This window comes from Myxocyprinus asiaticus, chromosome 31 (assembly GCF_019703515.2).
Source record: "Myxocyprinus asiaticus isolate MX2 ecotype Aquarium Trade chromosome 31, UBuf_Myxa_2, whole genome shotgun sequence".
Lineage (NCBI taxonomy): Eukaryota > Metazoa > Chordata > Actinopteri > Cypriniformes > Catostomidae > Myxocyprinus > Myxocyprinus asiaticus.
The window spans coordinates 35,910,850-35,931,351 of record NC_059374.1 but is presented as its reverse complement, the minus strand read 5'-3'; the positions used below and the strand labels follow the sequence as shown (position 1 = coordinate 35,931,351).

The following is a 20,502-nucleotide window of genomic DNA, read 5'->3' as shown; positions in this document are numbered from 1 at the left end:
GGAATATTTCATTACAGCCTGGTCTGAGGGGGGAGTGGGTTGCTTGCATTGATGGTGCTGAAAATAACAGCGATATAAATCATATCGGCATTGTAACAGTGATATCTTAAATTTTAGCCTTAATGATAATAAAAAAAGCATATTATTTGTATTTTTAGGGAGCCCTTGGCTTCTGGGGACCCTAGGCAGTTGCCTACCTTTGCCTAGTGCTAAGTCCGCCCCTGCACACACACACACACACACACACACACACACACACAAAGAATCGGGTTCTTAAAAAGACTTATTTTATTAAAATGACATTAATATTTGTGCAATTATAAAAAAAAATCGTACAAGGTCTTAAATGGTGCTTTCAATAGGAGTGTAATGTTTCTAAAACAGTTTTAAGACTAAGCATGCATTCAAAAGTGTGCTTAGACATTATGTAGGTGAAAATGGAACCCATTTCATCTTGTGTAAATTATTTATAACATATATTGAAGAGATATGATAGTGCACATTTACAGTTCCTTGTATGTTAGAAATACATGCTGTATAAATATACTAGGCTTAACTAGTACTGGAGGATAATCCACTTTGACGACAGTATGAGTTTTAGATAACAGCAGATGACAATTATAAAAGGAGAACATGCAGGTGTACATCACCCAGACGTCTATTTGATGAGCACGTTTTCATATGTAATACATTTTTTAGGTTGTTTGCTCATCTGCAATACGTCTATAAGACGTTTCCTCTCGGATGTCAAAAAAATACATTAACCTTTGAGATGTAAATCTGCTCTTTTTAACATGTTTATCAGATGCTAATTGGAATGCAATGCTTTCCAGATGAAATGCTTTTACTGTAAACAGACATCTCAGAGATATCCGAGAAACTATCTGGAAACCTTTTGGTATGATAACAACTTGGATTTTACAGCTGAATTTTAGCAGGAATATGACATCCAGTGGTTTGCAAAGAGCTAAAGCCTAGCACATCCCTTCTTGTCTTGCTTAATGCATTATGAAACTCACTGGTTGATTCAAACGGCCTGCACAAATTCATACCATTTGTACCATCAGAGAATTAGACTTTGTAATTATTGTGCTTTTACTGCATCTAGTGTTGAACTTTAGACTTTAATTAAAAACAGTTAAATCTAATATAGAAAAGTCCCTAACACATGAGTGTGAGTCTTAACTTATGAAAGAATTATCACTATATGGAGTAATTCTAGCCAGACAAACCTCCATTAAAGGGATAGTTCACCCAAAAATGAAAATTATCTCATCATTTACTCACCCTCATGCAATCCCAAATGTGTATGACTTTATTTCTTCTGCTGAATACAAACAAACATTTTAAGAAGAACATCTCAGCTCTGTAGGTCCATTTAATGCAAGTGAATGGTGGCCAAAACTTTGTAGATCCAAAAAGCATATAAAGGCAGCATAAAAGTAATCCATACTACTCCAGTGGTTAAATCCATGTCTTCAGAAGCAATATGATAGTTGTGGGTGAGAAACAGATTAATATTTAAGTCTTTTTTTTACTATAAATCTCCACTTTCAGTTTCAAAATGTGAAAAATGTGAAAGTGGACATTTTTGGTAAAAAAAAAAAAAAAAAAGGACTAAAATATTTATCTGTTTCTCACCCACACCAATCATATCACTTCTAAAGATATAGATTAAACCTCTGGAGTTGTATGGATTAATTTTATGTGGCCAGTATGTGATTTTTTTGGAGCTTCAAAGGTCTGGTCACCATTCACTTGCATTGTATGGACCAACAGAACAGAAATATTCTCTAAAAATCTTTGTTTGTATTCTGCAGAAGAAAGAAAGTTATACAATTCTGGGATGGCATGGGGGTGAGTAAATGATGAGAGAATTTTCCTTTTTGGGTGAACTATCCCTTTTAGTTGAGGAGAGAAAAGCTTCTGAATCGATACTAAAAATACATTGTGGGAAGAAATGTAAAAGAGACATTAAAAAGAGTGAGCAGATGGTAGAGAAGGTAGAAAAAATCCAGCTCCTTTGATGCTATTTTCCCTCACCACCAGCGGTCTATGTCCATATGTGTGTGTAGCCAGCGCACATAATTCGCCACACGGGTGTACACCCCATACACTCTCTGACTGCCACATTCCTCTGGCCCACCCCAGGACACCAATCCTTGTGCTACCCATCTGCCACTGTGGTCATCCTGGATGACAAAGGCTCCCCCACTGTCGCCCAAACAGGTGTCCCGTCCGCCCTCGTAAAAGCCAGCACAGAACATATTGCTGGTGATATTGTAATTGATGGAACGTGAAGCATAGCTAGCTTTACATTCATCTTGTGGCACAACCGGCAACTTAACATACTGGAGGAGATCGGAGACAGCACCAGAATCTGACGTCAGACCACTTGTGGATGAAGAAGTGTTTGCTGTGTTGATGCCCCATCCTGCCACCACACCCAGGGTGTTAGGCTTTAGCTCATGACCTTCTTTGCCAGGCCTTGGTAGACAGACAGGTCGCACTAACTCTGAGAGCACCACCGCCTGGCTGAGTTTAACCAGTGCAATGTCGTTATTATAGTTTTGAGGGTCAAATTGTGGATGGAGGATGACTTTCTCTACGGAATGGTTGGTGGCTGTGTGCTTATCCCTTACATCCGTGAAGCCCAAGTGGACTCGGATGTGTTCAGGAGCGACAGGGACAACAGAAAGATTTCGGCGATGAGAGCGGAGCACATGAGCAGCTGTGAGAACCCAGGATGGAGAGAGAAGAGCTCCACTGCCAAACCAGCGGTCCTCAGGTACTCGAGATGCATCCTCTACGGAGAGAAGAACCTGCCAGGGGAATAGACCAGGAGATGCTGTCTTCCCGCCAACGATGCGCTTCTGTTGAGCTGGGAAGAGCTGGGACTGTTCACCACATGCTTAAACAAATGTGTGCAAATTAACAGTGGCACAAAGATACATTCCAAGACACAAACAATTAGTTTGAGGCTTACCAAGAGGAGTGCTAGTTAGTGGAGTCGGAAGCTGGGGGTCAGGATTTCTCAAATTACTTTCATAATCTCCTACTACAGACAAAAATACAACAATAACAAATACACTGGTCATTTAATGTTTATTAACTTTTATATTAGGGGTGTGTAAAAATATTGAATTTATGATGCTTCGCAATCTTCATTTGAACGATGTCGATATCGATTCTTAAATCCCAACATTTAATCTTTTACTTTTACACTCACCAGTAATTGTGTAGTATAGTGGTGGAGTATTCAGCAGCGAGATCCTTTTATTGTGTGTTGAGGGTAAAAGTTGTTCCGTGTAATGCATGTCCAAAGACGAGATCCACGTGACCCATTTGTAATTGAATAAAGTCTATTTTAACCCTTGTGTTGTGTTCGTTTTGTGCTAAAACATTTTGTGTTCCTGGTCAAAAATAACTGGCCCACTAAGATTGTTTATAAATCTCTCATATTGCATATTTTATCACAAATTATTGCATTAGAGCTTTTTATAAACTTATTAACCCTTTTTTATTATATTTAAAAAAAATAATAATAATAATATTCATTGATAGAAGGATTAATTTAACTGAGCTTATACCGGGCTAGAGGGGGTACTCCATGCAGAAAAAATAAATAATAATTACATAATAAATTAATAACCACTTGCTTGATCTGAACAAAAGTCATTTTAAAGCTTAGAATCTGGACATTACAATGCATATAGGTGATCCTACCAATTCCTAAATAATGCTTTTTAATTTTCTGACAAATAAGAACCGTTTCGTTCTCACCATTTGCAAATGTGTTATCACAACAATTATATTCAGAGTTGGTAAAAACATAAAAAAGATGAGACAGCCACGTGTTATATATCGTTGGAAATTTCTCCATTTGTAGAATGCAATGAGCACATTTTTTTCACTCAGTGGCCAAATTGCAGTGAATTTTAGTGTATGAAACAACCACAGACACACATAAATATAACAAACACAAGTGACTTTTTGTCACGTTTTTCCTTATTACTTCTTGAAACATACATATAACATAGACAATGACATATTGTAACTTACAGCAGACCATCCCAATTCAAATGAGCCTAAACACAACATAATATGATGAGTAGATCTTGAAACATTCCTCAAAGAGTGTACATGGTAAGATAATGCACATAATGGCCCTCAACACACATTGTGTGTGTGTGTGTGTGTGTGTGTGTGTGTGCACATGTTTGAGGACTTTGTGTGTCCTCATCTAAAGGATGCTCCTGAACACTTAATATTTCTTAAGTGTAACAAAGTGAAATAAATCCAAGAAAATGGTCCACATTTTTTTGTTTTCAGATACCATATGTGAGAAAATTCCAACTGGATTAAAAAAATTTAAAAAAATTAGTAAGAAAAAAAGTCATCCAAGTCAAAATGACCAGAACACAACATAAGGGTGAATACCTTTTTTGTTCTCTACAAACAGTTGTTGAACAAAAACAACAACAATTTTTTTTTTATTATTATTCTAAATCATGCATGGCACAGATGAGATAAAGCCTCTCTCATTAGGATGCGCTTATCTACAGATGCTCTTTACAGAAATGCCAGTTTTGTTAAAGAGACAGTACCAGTTTTAGCACATGTTCAACAAATCAATGTAAATACTTGTAAATAGTACAAATCATGCAATTAAACAATAAATTTGTAACACAAAATAATATATAAAGTATCATATCTTATTTATTGATTGAATGCATGGATTTGTTCATTTCTAAAAAGCCAAAGTGTGTCCAAAATGATGAAAAACTTATATAATATAATTAGTACAATTAATATTTTTGTAATGTACCTACAGTATAACTGAAATATACCCATATGAATCGATATCTAATTGAATCAAAATCGAAATCGAATCAAGAGCTTGTGAATCGGAATCGAATCGGGAAATCTGTATCAGTACCCAGCCCTACTTTATATATCAATGTAATACTCAGTTACCATGTCAAAACTGTGAACAAAAAAAATCATTTTACAATAATATGAAAATAACTCAATTGAACAGAATAGCATAAGCCTGATTTTAATATAGGAGTCTTTACACAGTAGCACACCTTACCTGGTAGACAGGTGGGTAGTGGTGTCCCGTCCTCACTTACCCATTGCCCACTCTGATGACAGGTATATGTGTCTGCAAAGCCAACGAGAGTAAAATCCAGAGTGACTCCAAATATGACTTGAGTGAAGTGTAATCAATAACTGACATTAACTGAAATACATACTGTTGATTTTGGGAGTGTATTTACAGCTGTACTGCATTCTGGATCCAAACACTGTACTGTTCCTAGAATTCTCAAAAACCACCTCACCCAGGACCAAATCCACTGGACCACAGTCTACCACTAAAGGATCGAGAGAGAGAAAAGTTCATGATTTCCTTAATAGATAAAAAATTCATAATTAAAATATATATTAGCTAAGAGTATTTGTTTAATAAAACTGACAAAAGACAATCTTAAAAAAAAGTACTATTGAAGCATATTTTAGTCATTAGTCAATTAAACTAAAATTAACAGTTATGACATAAAATTAAATCATGAATACAATTATGACATAATTTGTTTGACATATTAGATGAAAATTATTATTTGAACATGATGAGGTGACAACAATACAATGATTCACAGGATGTTTAAAATGAATGTTAAATGTGATTGGTGGATTTTGCTTTTGAACATGCCATAGTTCTTACGAGATGATAGAGATGGATTGGAGTTGATGAATAAATAAACAATTCAAATGGAGAAGGTCGATCATACCAAACTGTCAGTGTCCACTCTTCCAAATGGGTCGTCCACAGGTGAGGTAGTTCTGTTGTGTCTGAAAACCTTAGTGCATTTTATGTGTGCATTTCTGTATGTATCTGTTTCTGTCTTAAAATGAACTAAATACAGGGCTCCAGCCTAGAAAATTGACTACAGAGCCATTTACTTCTAAAATGAAACATTTAGCAGCCAAATAACAAAATACCTTAGCATGATTACTGATGTGGGGTGAAAAAAGCTTATTTTGTACTTCTAAAACATTTTTGCACTTCTGTTTTTGCAGTTAAAAATAACAAAACTCAAATTTTACATGTTTGTACTGTATATAATAGAACATCACAAATTCATATTATGCATACGTTGGGCAATTCCACAGAAATATCAACCACATCATGGAAAAATAAAAAGTTACCAAAGGAGCAAAACGCCCTTTTAAGTTCTATTGTGGTATAATGGATAATGGAAAATGCCATCCAGATCACTAGATGGCACCGCTTGCTTACACAATGCTGGCTGAGGTGCTGATTGCAGTCTATTTTTAATCTCAGCCTTTCAAGCTAAGTTTGCTGGTTTCAAAGCGTTTTGGATGGTTTTACCTCATCATGTATAGGTAAGTGCTGCTTTCTTAACGGTCATATCTGTAACTATGTTTTTTCCTCATTAATGTGAGAACAAGAAACAATACAAATTAAATATTACATGTTCTTAGGAGTGCTAACCCTTCTACATTCTGTGGCTATCATTATTTCTGGATTGTGCATTTGAATTCAAAGAGTTTTTACAAAATGTGTTAACACATTTTCCTATAGGCATTTTCACCGATTTGCCGATGTTTTTAATTTGGTCAATAATTGGCTGATAAATATTGACGGCCGATACATTGGTGCATCCCTAAAATGTAAAAAATGTTCTTAGTCTTTCCTTACTGTGATGGAACAGCCCAGACACAGATGCTGCAAGACTCCAAATTAAATTAAATCCCATACTATTGCCACTTGAGACTAGATTTGAATATTATTGTCGCAATTCTTTTTTTATTTTATTTGCAGTCTGGAGAACTGAAATAGTCATACAAATGTTTACTCTTGAGTAAAGGCAGGCATATAAACTTGTATGGCAGGAACAAAATTGTAAGGATCACAACACAGATTAGATGTCATGTCTTGACTCATGTCATAACAGCAATGACCAGTAGAGGAAGTCAATATCCTAAACTAAACTTCACAGCTGCACACCATTGTCACTATTAGAAGAGCTAACCTGGTCTCTGACATGGAGCTTTTATTGTAAAACTGATAATGTTTAGCACAAGCAGAGTGATAATTGACCACAAGTGATAATGACTATAATGCAGAGTTGAATCATCAACAGAACATTCATTTGATATAGTCCATTAAGTAAATCACCAAAACTTCTTAGATTATTCAATTAAAAATATTTTTATTACATAAAGATCTTCGCTAAATTTAGGTTAGGTTCTGTTCAAAGACTAACACATAACCAGGGATTAAAGGAATATTCCAGGTTCAATACAAGTTAAGCTCAGTCTACAGCTTTTGTGGCATAATGTTAATTACCACAAAGATTTATTTTGACTCGTCCTTCCTTTTATTTCAAAAAATGCAAAAATCGAGGTTACAGTGAGGCTCTTACAATGGAAGTGAATGTAGCCAATTTTTGGAGGGTTTAAAGGCAGAAATGTGAAGCTTATAATTTTATAAAAGCACTTACAATAATTCTTGTTAAAACATGTACTATTTGAGATGTAGATTGTTTAAATTGTCATTTTTTCAGTCATTTTAGGGTTTTAGGGTTTGTTCACTTCCATTGTAAGTGCCTCACTGCAGCCCAGATTTTTGCTTTTTTAAATAAAAGGAGAGGCAAGTCAAAATATATTATTGTAGTAATCAACATTATGCCAAATATGCTGTCTATTGAGCTTAATGTCAGGATCCTGTCATTTTGTCAGTCATGTTTATTGTGGTGACAGCATCTTGACACCTATGTTCTGTCTCTGTGTGAGCGCACAGCTTCGGGTATTATTTCCATGAGCTCTTCTGTTTAGTCTGTGTTTTCATGTTCGGAGCATGGTGTCTGGATCCTGACTCTTCAGTCTTGTTCGGTTTCGTTTCTGGGTCGGGAACTGGACACTCATGCTCCATGTCTCATCTTTGTGAGCACATGGCTTCGGGTTCGGGTCTCTTGCCATGTGCTCCTCTCTTGTCTCGTTTTTTGTTTGAGCACATGGCCAATGATGGTTTCGTTGCCATGAGCTCTACTGTCTTGTCATTGTGTTTGGTGTGAGCACATGGCTTCTCTCAGGCTTGTTTGCCTTGTGCTCTCATGTCTCACGTCCAGGCCCCACCCCCTTGTTACCTGGTTATTGGTTCATTTGCTTCACCGGCCTTCCCTCGTTACCCTCCTTATTTCCTTCCCTATTTAACCTCCCCGTTTTTTCTGTCCTGTGCTAGTTCGTTGGATGTTTTCCTGTTGTTGTGTCTGGTCGTGTCTGTCTGTTTTCCTGCAGATCCCTGAGATTCTTGTGTTGAGCCCAGACCTTGAGGCTCCCCTTCTTCAGCCATGCCGCAAAGTTCCCGTCTGTTACTGGAACATCGTTTTTCCCCTACGGGGCAGTTTTTGTTCATTTTTTGTTCTAAATAAAGCACTTCATTACTCTGCGCTCGAGTCCTCGCCTTTATAACCCTGTACCTCAAACTTAACTTGTATTGAAACCAGAATATTCCTTTAAATTGTGTCATAATGGTTTGGAACCGTATTCTAGCACCACAGATTAAAAAAATGTGGGTTCCCCCTCCTTAAAAAATCCCAATTTAACCCCTGCCCATAACATATCAACAATCCCAAATTTAGTCCAGGACTATGCTTAAATGGTTTCCCAATAAACCCCAAGCAAAGGAACTACAAATACAGAGAATCAAGAATGCACCTTTGTTATGAGATATTTAAAAACTGTTGATGAGTATTACCTGAATACTCTGGAGTATCAAAAACTTAAGCCGAGTAAGATGATGTAAAGTAAAATAAAATAAAAATTAATGGCCTCAGTAGGCCTATATTTCAAGTTGTTTATCAAATACTGCAGCGTACTATGGGCTGCAGTTTGAAGTTGACAGTGATTGGCTACCAGTTCTAATTTAGTAACTGATTGGTTAAAATTCTTGGTAGGGAACGGCGACTCCTTTTAGATTCCTTCACTGGTGGCAACAGAGAGAGGTAGAATAAGACAAGAAAAAGAAATGGCAAGTGAGAAAGAGATAGTAGGAGGAAAGGAGTGTGCAAACAACAATTCTGGAGTCTTCGTCTTCAACTTACTTTTACATGGTGGGATATGGCTGCTCCATTTTCCGTTGTTCTGACACTCAATCTGATAATGCTCAAATTCTTTATCATCCTGTCACAGACAGAAAGCAAGAGTCTTAAAAATGTGAGTAAAAACAGTCATGGTTTGTCTCAATTAGTCACTGCCTTTATCAGCACAAGTGAATGGCAACCTTTGCCTGACCTTTCTCAATGAATATCCAGGGTCACAGGTCACCGTTATGTGATCTTTGAAGATGTAGTTAGATTGCAGAGGCTCTAACTGTCCATTAAGGGGTGCCGACGGAGGAGAACATTCAGTACCTGAAGGTGACAATTTTTATCTACAACACTAACATATAAATATAATTAAAAAAAATTCTACATGGACTTCTTTCCATTAAAGAACATTTTATAATTTCCCTTCTCTTCTCAAAAAGCTGCTAAATATTGGGACAAGGTGGTTCAAAGCTCATCATAACATGCATCATTCCCTTACCTGTGGAGGTGTAGGTGAGTTTCCAGCCTAGATTCTCTCCAGAGTTGTCACTGTGAAACAGGATGTTAACCATGTTACTTCCTGTTTTAATCTTCCCTGGTGACTGATCGCCACAAAACGGTCCAAACTCTTTGTCTCCGGCCAGAATCTGTGGATAAATTATTATCAGTATCACCTATTACACCAAGTTCCACAATAAATGCTCAAGTATATATTAACATGTTAAATGCCCCTTTCGAATGACATGACTGTATGTATCTTAAATGATTTTCATGTGCACAGTGGCATCAGCATAAGCCACTGTGCAAAACTGCACTCCTATTTTCATATTCAGTGCACATAACTGCAGGAGTAATACTGTCCATGTCAAGGGTTGTATGTCGCAAGCGCTAATTCCTTTGAGTCTGTAGTCTTATAACTAAGAATAATGACTCTAATGGTGTTTGTATGCATGCACGTGTGACTCAAGTCATGAGGACCCTGGGGGTAAACCTGTGGGTGACCAAGAAATCTGGTATTAATGCCTTTTGGACTAGGTTGCATAACAAGGTGCTTAGCCATGTGAAATTCTTACTGATGGCTTTGAGACATAGTAACATTCATGATTGAGTGAATTTATCAGGGACTAAAAACGAAATGTTTTTCATTTCGGTTCCTTCTGAGAAGACACAGTATTTTTTTGTTCTGGTTCCATTCGCAGCCTATTCCTGTTCCAATTGGTGACCGGTTAGAACAAAATAAAAGAACGGTTAATAACATCTTTATAAAATTACAGTACTCTGTGCTAAGGGTGGGTGATATACCAGTTACAGTGTAGCCAGATCTCACAAGAGAGAGAAACAAGCAATCTGGTCTGGAAAAACAAGGTCAAAATAAGGGACTTGCATCACCCAAAATAAGTGAAAATATATATATAAGAAAAATGTCCCTGTGTCTGCAAATTATCAACATAGAAATCATAGCAAGCATAGTATACAGTAGCCTACTGTATATAAAATAACGTCTTTTCAATAAATGACTATTTCAAATATAAACCTGGCCATCTAAAATCAATTAATAGCCAAATCTCTGTCTCCTGCATGTGTACACGCACACAATGCATGGGCATGTTTTGATTAAACATTATGATATGCAAATAATTTTATTTGAATTATTTAATAATTGTTTAATTATTTTATTTTATTTGAATTATTTGTTTTAATTACAGATCTGCTTCTCAGTCAAAACCCGGCAGCATCAAATCTGTATCAATGCATCACATCTAACAATAATTCAGTTAAGACTTGGAAACATTTTCTTTTTACCTCGATATGTTTCCTTGCATCTGGATTAATCATGCATGTAAATGTGGTAATTATACTGTATATAGTTGCCAAAAAGATCTAAAGCATGTCACAGAAGGCTACATCCACAACGTGAGATTAAGCAAAGAAGTGTGATATAGTGGTTTCCTTCAGAATCAAAGCACATGCTTATCATGTTCTACTAAAAAGAGTGAAGCCCCATTTTTTGGGCAACAGGAAGTGGTTCAATTCCAAAAATGTATTGTGATTAACCCTTTGGTTAATAACCGGAATGGAATTAACCGGTTATTAACCGGTTACCAGCATTCAAAAATACAGTTTTCACTTTACAGTTTTTTATGTTCTGCAACAAATGTACACTGGCAGCCAAAAGTTTGGAATAATGTACAGATTTTTGGAAAGAAATTGGTACTTTTATTCACCAAAGTGGCATTCAACTGATCACAATGTGTCAGTCATATACAATATATTCAGGACATTAATAACGTGAAAAATTACAATTACAATTTGAAAGTAATGTTCAGAACTTCTTAAACTACTTCAAAGAGTTCTCAACAAAAAATCCTCCACGTGCAGCAATGACACCTTTGCAGATCCTTGGCATTCTAGCTGTCAGTTTGTCCAGATACTCAGGTGACATTTCACCCCACGCTTCCTGTAGCACTTGCCATAGATGTGGCTGTCTTGTCGGGCACTTCTGATACATCTTACAGTCTAGCTGATCCCACAAAAGCTCAGTGGGGTTAAGATCCATAACACTCTTTTCCAATTATCTGTTGTCCAATGTCTGTGTTTCTTTGCCCACTCTAACCTTTTCTTTTTGTTTTTCTGTTTCAAAAGTGGCTTTTTCTTTGCAATTCTTCCCATAAGGCCTGCACCTGAGTCTTCTCTTTACTGTTGTACATGTTGAGCGGGTAGAATTCAATGAAGCTGTCAGCTGAGGACATGTGAGGCGTCTATTTTTCAAACTAGAGACTCTGATGTACTTATCCTCTTGTTTAGTTGTATATCTGGCCTTCCACATCTCTTTCTGTCCTTGTTAGAGCCAGTTGTCCTTTGTCTTTGAAGACTGTAGTGTACACCTTTGTATGAAATCTTCAGTTTTTTGGCAATTTCAAGCATTGTATAGCTTTCATTCCTCAAAACAATGATTGACTGACGAGTTTCTAGGGAAAGCGGTTTCTTTTTTTTGCCATTTTTTACCTAATATTGACCTGTCCTGACTATATTTTGTGATCAGCTGAATGCCACTTTGGTGAATTAAAGTACCAGTTTCCTTCCAAAACAGCAAAATCTTACATTATTCCAAACTTTTGGCCGAAAATGAACTTTTAGTTTCTTGTCGTTTTTTTGTCCCTTGGACTGTTTTAGTCCCTCGAATTTATGGTTGTTTATATGTGTTCCTGCAAGTCTGTACCAGATCTTACTGAAGTTAAACATTTTCTCCCACTGATTTTTGGACATACTGACAAGCATGACGTAGTTGTCCTCTTTGATTTGCTAAATTGATTTTATGTTTGCTATTTATATGACTTCTGTCCAGTCTATAACATTTTATCACTAACCTTATCTTAAAATTTTTTTTTACTATACAACTGCAAGATTCTCACTTTAACAAAGTCATAAGGGCAGGCAACGTCAGGATGGTCTTCGATGTCAAAGGTGTCATCAAACTCCAGAGTGACTTGAAATCCCTCATCAAGCTCAATTCGGTACATGCAGTCCGAGCTTTTGGGGTAAGGTTTAGGGAAATCTGCACTGGTGAACTCTCCAGACCGCTCTGAATACACACTTTCATTACATTCCACTGCAACGAATAGGAACACACAAAAGCATATATTAGGTCATTCACTGCTCAAACTACAGCAACTAAAAAAGGAATGCACACTCGTGAACAACGAACATACAACGACTAAACAAAGAGCCTTTGTCTTCTAAAAATCCATTAGATGTACGAATAGCATACAAATGCATGGAAGCTGTGGTGCTTTATGCTTCTCTAATCAAGTGTTTGAAGTTCACAAGTTTAACCACATCTCATTGACCCCTTAAATGTAAATATTTAGCAGTCTGCACTTATCTGCACAGTCTGTTACAATCAGATGGGCAGGGGGCAAAAGCTAGACATAAAACAGAATCACACAAATACAGTACACACATACACGTGTAAACTATGATTACACACATTATAGCAATATAAATCATGATAAAGTGGCTAGATTTACCTTGGTCCAAGCCAACATTATGTAAATATTTTGTAATTAGTTCATCAGGCTTACACAATGCTGACTGCAAGATTTCTCTGCTTTTTCATGAGGAATTCCAGCAAATAATCCTAGTTAATCCATGAGTGCAAGATTTCTTACAAAAAAATCTATGCAATTTAGAGGTAAAATATTACACATGCTGCTAATGTGCACTTGCAATGTTCAGATAGTGCTTGCCAAGACCATAAATGTGGACACAATGTAGATAAAGTCGCACACACACACACAAGGAATTATATTTCTAGTTGTGACATGAACTTGACTAATCAACATTTTCCAGAGAATTAGCAGCTTAAAGGATTTTCCATATTAAGCCACAAATGAATGATTTTTTTGACTCTGGCACCTTTTGGCACCAGAAAGATTAAGAAATGGTTCAACCTTTTTCTATAGTGAAGAGAGATGTAATAAGACTTAGCTGGACAACCGGAAACCATTGGCTTTCAAAGTAGAAGTTTAGTCAGTTCAAATGTACTAATTCACTATGCAGTATTGTTGAACCCTGTTCTAAATTGGCTTGCCCAGTGTCCTAATTGTCATTTTATGTTTCAAAAGGGTGCTCAGTATTGCAGACTTCACAGCAGACTACTACACAGCAGTCCATGCAACATTACGACACCACAGTGTGGACTCAAAAGTTGATGGCATCATTTGGGACAGGGCCATAATGTTGGAGCAAGAGGTAGGGCACAAGGTTGACTTGTTTTAACTACTCAAATATTAACACGGCTATTATGTCTATAGCCAAGAAACGAGACCGCAACAGGGATTTTAGTGTATCAGTTTCAAACATGGTATCATGAGGTGGTATTTTCTTTAGACAAGAGTAAATGGAATGAACTTGATGTTGAGGGATGAAACAACAATACTTTGCATTTGCATTGAACACTGCTGTGCAGTGTTCAATGCACAGCAGTTTTTTTTTTTTTTTACAAAGTTGACAATCCAACTGCAATGAAACAAATATTTAGAAAAAGAGTTGTTCTGACCAAATACAGAATTTATATAAAGACTGAGACTTGAAGGTTATTATTAAAGTTATATTTTTAACAGCTCATATCAGTAGGCTGATCCTGAAATGCTACCTTTGCAGGTTCTGTTGTCAGAATGAAGCAGGAACCCATAACGACAGGAACAGTAGAAGCCACCAATGTAGTTATGACAAAAATGATCACACACAAGATCTTCATCATTTCTGTCCCTGCATTCATCTACGTCTGGAAAGAGAAAATTAGCAATTCTAGCAATTGGCAATTAAAAAAAAAAAAAAAAATGTGTTAAATGCCCCATGAAATTTGAAAATGGGATTGTTCTGGCTTTTAGTCAATATGTACTAGCTTTGAGGTCATTCAGTGATTCCCAAACAGGGTTACACAAGCAGGTTCCAGGGGGCATGTGAAAAGATTTGGATTTTTCAATGTTGAACCTAATAAAATATATTGCTTAAAATAAAAGCGATCGCCGTGAGGCCCCACCGAAGTGCGGGTACTGGTGCGACCATGCGGTCGAAGTGCGGACTGGTGCGGTCATTTGAGACTGAACAAGATGAGTTTGTGAACTAACCAAATGTAATGTTGCACTCGTTCGCAAACAAGATGAATGAAATGAATCAGTCATCATGAAAGAGGATCAGCTGACTGGCTGAACGAGCAAGTTGTTTATTAAATTCTAGTCCAATGCAATTATTTAAAAGGCAGTCATTTGGTGCCATTTACAGGCACAAAGGCGTAACTTGCAAAAATGGTCAATGAACGAAGCTGAATGAATCCTTTTGGTGAACGAAATCACTGAAATTAATCAAAATCACCACCACTAATCAATACCCATTAGTTCTAGGTATTGATAAAGTGATGTCAGAAGATCAAACTAATACTGATTGATCAATAATAATCAATATTAATGATCATTATAAATTACATTTAGTCTTTTGAATACATCTTTAGTTTTGTGTCTATCAAGGGGTACTTGAGACTTACTGATGGTGCTTTGGGGGTACTTACAGCAAAAAAGGTTGGGAAACACTGATCTACTGTATATGCTAGCCTTCTCCAAAAAGTTGACAGCATTAACTTTAAGAAGATATACAGTGCTCATTTAAAATTTACAGTATTTCTCTTCCAGGAAATACTGATGACTCATCTTGAACACATGAGCGTGTAGAATTTTTTTGTCCAGTAAAATGATCTCTAGAATGAGAGTGCACCTCCTTACTAGCGCCTGCTTCTGAATTGCAATAGCAAATAACAAATCATAGTTGTGACATGGCTGTGATGTAAACTAAAGTCTATTTGCTAAGTTGACAAAGAGAAGAAAACGATGTTCGTCTAGCGATTTCATGGGGTCTTTAAAACTATTGACACTAGCCTCAACGTGCAAAGGCAATTGGTGTATCCATGTGTGTGTTGAGGAGAGTGTATGCGAGTATGAATGTGTATGTGTGTGTTACTCCAGTCTCTCACCAACTGCGCTAAAGTGGGCCTCAAAGCCAAAGTAGCGTTCCTCATTGGAGAAGTCTGAATGGAATGCCACACTGAGCGCACTCCCTGGGGACATGATGACATCATCAGCTGGGACATGCTCTGTGTCTGTATTCTCTCTTCCACAAAACACAGCCAACTCCTCAGTGTCTGAGTACACCTGCATGAACAAACACAACAGACATACACTTTTAAAATTTAAATTGTACATTTCTGTGCTAATTTCTGTGTTAAAACATATAGCATAGACTACACTGTCCATATATTTGAAGGGATAGTTCACCCAAAAATGAAAATTTTGTCATAATTTACTCACCCTCATGTTGTTCCAAACCTGTATGGCTTTTTTCCATCGAACACAAAAGTAGATGTTAGGCAGAATAATAGCCTCAGTCAACATTCACTTTCATTGGATCTTTTTTGCCATACAATGAAAGTGAATGGCTAACATTCATCCTAACATCTCCTTTTGAGTTCCACGGAAGAGGGAAGAGTCATACAAGTTTTGAACAACATGCACATGAGTAAATGATGACATAATTTTTATTTTTGGGTGAAGTATACCTGCATAAAAACACAGACATTCCACAATGAGCAGACTGAAAACTCCTCATTTTCTTAAAGGAATTGCTCACCCAAAAATGATAATTTAGCCATCCCATGTGTATGACTTTCTTCTGCTGAACACAAACGAAGATTTTTAATAAAATATCTCAGCTCTGTAGGTCCATACAATGCAAGTGAATGAATGCTGAAGTCCTTTTTTTATAATAAATTTTCCTCTCTGCCCAGTACGTGGCGATATGCACGAAGAATGCAAATCGTCAAAAGCAAAAGAAGAATGTGAAAGTGAAAGTGGAGATTTAAAATAAAAAAGGACTTAAATATGGATCTGTTTCTCACCTCAACCTATCACATTGCTTCTAAAGATATTGATTTAACCACTGGAGTCTTATGGATTACTTTTATGGTGCCTTTATATGCTTTTTGGACCTTCACAGTTCTGGCCACCATTCACTTGCATTGTACGGACCTACAGAGCTGAGATATTTTCTATAAATCTTTGTGTTCTATAGAGGAAAGAAAGTCATACATATCAGGGATGGCATGAGGGTGAGTAAATAATGAGAGAATTTTAATTTTGGGGTGAATTATCCCTACATACCATACATAAAAACATACATACCATTAGAACACTCGCTTTCTCAAGCTCAGGATGTACCCACACAAATCACACTAAAAGAACACTGCCAACCCATAAATTTAAGAAAATACCTGTACAAACACAAAAACTGGCACGCATATTAACATAATAAGATTCTGTACACATACAACCTGTCAATCATACGCAAAGTCATACATCCAAACATTTCAAACTGCAAACCCAGCAAAGTCCTCATTGTGTTTCCACAAATGCACGCGCACACACACACACAGCCCTAAAACATGTCTCTTATCTGGCTCCCAGCTTGAGTGTTTACTTTACCCGTGTCAGTGAACGGTGGGTAACCCACGGTTACCAAAGAACCCTCATTAAGAGACGGCCATAGGCAATTTATTCTTAAGCATAATAATACCCACATGCACACAAATACACAAAGAATTTGAGAGATTTAGCAATTAACATAAAATGTGTGTTGAAGCATGTTTATGCCAATGCAAGAATTCTAATTGCACAGCTATTTCACCAGACACACCTCCAGAAAAAAAGTTTACACAAACAGGCAAAGGATAAGGTGTGTAAAAAACAAAATGGGTTCAAATGCAGAACATGTTACATTTTACATGCTCATTTTTAAACTGCAACATGTATATGCTTGGAAAACACATGGGAAAAGCTTATGCATTAAATCTTCCAATTTGCATTTGAAAAGTTGGCACGTCCTGTGGTGTGACTTTCTGTAGTACTTCATCTAAAACCTTTTAATCATCATTTCTTTTATAATTATTATGCAAGCAGCTTTTATGACCAGGTATTAATTGAGAGACAACGTGGAATATATGTACTTTTTTTATTTTTTTTAAATATGTTCCCTCCGCAGGAGCATTTAAAATGAACTAGAAAGCAAAAACATTAAAAATGTTGAAAGACTTTAACAAACTTTTTCATAAACATTCATAACCTAAAATCTTGATGTTGATGAAAAAGTCAATAGACACATTATGCATCAACTACCCATTTTTATATGTGTTTAGCCATTTTTGTGTGTGTTTTCTGTGCCCTTTGTGTCTGGCAACATATCTTGGCCCATTACCATGACTTGTTACCATGACTAGTTGCTGTGGCACCCACGGGGGGTATTTGAATATGAATATGCCCCCCTGTGGAGTGGGCAGCGCTTTGGCTCCTGGGAAATAAATGCTGTTAACTCCATTCGCAGGGCATCTGCCAGACCTGTCTATCAAAATGCTCTTACAGACCCCTCTTACCAATGTATACAATAAGAACACCAGACTGGAAATGAGATGCTTGTAAGCAAAGCTATAAAAGCCTGTGAGTGCCATTTAGATGGATCCAACTGCTCTTTAACAGTCGGAAATGAAGAGCACCTGAAATCAATACAAGAAATAGGGGGATATAGTATACCAAAAAGTACAATGGCATTGTATTTCCATGGTTTTTGGACATGTACCATGAAAATAACATGATTTTTGTAAATGGTACCATGGTAGTAGTGTTTTTTAATTGGATGGTACCATTGTAAAACTATGTTTTTCGGACATGATACAATGGCAATATCATGATAGTCTTTGAAATACTTTGGAGTACCATGCAAGTAACATTGTATATGAGCATCGTTTGTAATCATTCAGTACTATGATATTTATTGAGGCACCCTGATATTACAAAATGATCTAAAATGACTGTACCATAGTACCACCACAGTACTTTTTGTAGTGGTATTGTCCAATATGATGGTACATGAACATGATAATCATTCAATTACATTGCATATATCAAACTCTGACTTATCAAACTACCATGATATTACCATCTGATACCATCATGTCCATAGTACTTTTTGGTAAGGGAATGTAACTAGTGTTACAATCAAATCTACTGCAATCTCCACTTCATTATTCTACTTCTGCAAACATTATTGTAAATATTTACTTACCTTCAAGTAGTCGTACTCGCATAAGTATGACGGCTCGATGTCGAAATGCATAAAATAGAGTCGGATTTGATATCCGTCCGGTACTGTTATATTCCACTGTATTTCTGTCTCCTTCGGGTATGATTCGGGGAAGTTCGGGGACTGGATGGTCCCGTACATGTCCGTGAGGTGGATGACACGAGTCCACAGAGGCCAAACAAACTGTGCCAATATCACAATAACACTGCGTACAAATACATTTTATTTAAACAAAAAAATAAAATAAATTCGGAATTATAAAGGTTAATCCTCAAGACTAAACAAAGTGTGTTGACACAAAACGTCATAAATCGAGTTTAATTCGGTGTAATTAATCCATGTAAGCAGATATTAAAACAGAGCAGCAAGAACAAATCCCAAATCACTCTAAATCCTTCAAAGAAATGAAGAGTCCAAGAAAATTAATTTAACCGATCGATACTTGTCTTTGATAAGTCTTCTAAATTACTAAAGCAAAACAATTACCTAAAAGCTCAGTTTTGTTTCAGACCATTAAAATGCAATCTATTATATCTTACTGATAAAGTAAAGTTCAGTGAGGAATACAAAAATTAAATAAAAAATAAACAGTTTGTAGAAAGTGTTGAGAAAGTTCTCACCGCGTGAGCTCCATGACACCGTTGACTTCATTTATTTCTCAGTTGGGAAGATGTTGCATTTCCGTCTTAACTTTTACTGCATGTCACATTGCAAATGTTTGCAATGTGTATGTGTGTCTGGGCGGGGTGAAAGTTTCTCTTTTCTGACGTGGTTCAGGCACTTGTGCACCAGAGGTTATCACAGCAATTTCAATGTCAGCAACAATAAGTAAATGGTATTTTAGCAATGCTCTGCATTTAGCACTTTACATTGAGCATAACGACATTAATTAATGGTGCATTAATGATAGGCTATAAATAAAGTAATATGCTTTTATTTATTGATAGCTTTTAATGATCATTTATTTATTTATCTTTATATATATATATATATATATATATATATATATATATATATATATATACACACACACACTCACCGATCACTTTATTAGGTACACCTGCAAACCTACTAATTCATGAGATTATCAAATCAGCCACTGGTGATTGGCAGCAGTGCAATGCATAAAATCAAGCAGATAGGGGTCAGGAGCTTCAGTTAATGTTCACATCAACCATCAGAATGGGGGAAAAATGTGATCTCAGTGATTTCGACCGTGGCATGACTGTTGGTGCCAGAGGGGCTGGTTTGAGTATTTCTGTAACTGCTGATCTCCTGGGATATTCACGCACAACAGTCTAAAGTTTACTCAGAATGGTGCTAAAAACAAAAAACAAAAAACATCCAGTGAGGGGCAGTTCTGTGGGTGGAAACGCATTGTTGATGAGAGAGGTCAACGGAGAATGGCCAGACTGGTTTCTTGCTGACAGAAATGTTATGGTAACTCAGATAACCACTCTCTACAATTGTAGTGAGCAGAATAGCATCTCAGAACGCAAAACACATTGAACCTTGAGGTGGATGAGCTACAACAGCAGAAGACCACGTCGGGCACTTTATTAGGACCATAGTGTTTCTAATGAAGTTCTTGGTGAGTGTATACAATAGCAATAAATAAATCCAAGTCATTTTATACAAGCACAGGTGAATGCAAAAATATTAAGGAGGTATACAAATTGTGCATTTTTCAAAAGATTTA

At 36.6% G+C, this 20,502-nt stretch overlaps 1 protein-coding gene across 4 annotated transcripts; it reads right to left on the bottom strand.

Annotated features, from left to right (window-relative positions):
- Nucleotides 1-1,817: 1,817 nt before the first annotated feature.
- On the bottom strand, nucleotides 1,818-19,524 carry masp1 (MBL associated serine protease 1). Of its 4 annotated transcripts, none has more exons than XM_051664869.1 (12): nucleotides 19,424-19,524; nucleotides 18,786-19,008; nucleotides 15,649-15,826; nucleotides 14,275-14,406; nucleotides 12,533-12,729; nucleotides 9,619-9,766; nucleotides 9,325-9,443; nucleotides 9,135-9,213; nucleotides 5,259-5,378; nucleotides 5,096-5,167; nucleotides 2,987-3,058; nucleotides 1,818-2,911 (listed from the first exon to the last, which is right to left on the bottom strand). In XM_051664869.1, exons 1-12 carry the CDS (start codon nucleotides 19,435-19,437, stop codon nucleotides 2,040-2,042), a joined length of 2,226 nt encoding a protein of 741 aa, XP_051520829.1. In that variant the 5' UTR covers nucleotides 19,438-19,524; the 3' UTR covers nucleotides 1,818-2,039. The 4 variants fall into 4 exon arrangements, with proteins under 4 accessions (XP_051520829.1, XP_051520830.1, XP_051520831.1 ...); XM_051664870.1 differs by having other exon boundaries at nucleotides 5,283-5,378; XM_051664871.1 differs by lacking the exon at nucleotides 19,424-19,524 and adding an exon at nucleotides 16,853-18,216 and having other exon boundaries at nucleotides 18,786-18,876.
- Between the last annotated feature and the right edge of the window lie 978 nt (nucleotides 19,525-20,502).

What these genes read in the sequence shown, in the direction of transcription:
- masp1 (XM_051664869.1), bottom strand. An exon ending in ACTCACCTACACCTCCACAG is followed by an intron (nt 9,444 to 9,618) that starts GTAAGGGAATGA and finishes TGTCACCTTCAG; the next exon opens with GTACTGAATGTTCTCCTCCG. An exon ending in CTGGATATTCATTGAGAAAG is followed by an intron (nt 9,214 to 9,324) that starts GTCAGGCAAAGG and finishes TGTCTGTGACAG; the next exon opens with GATGATAAAGAATTTGAGCA.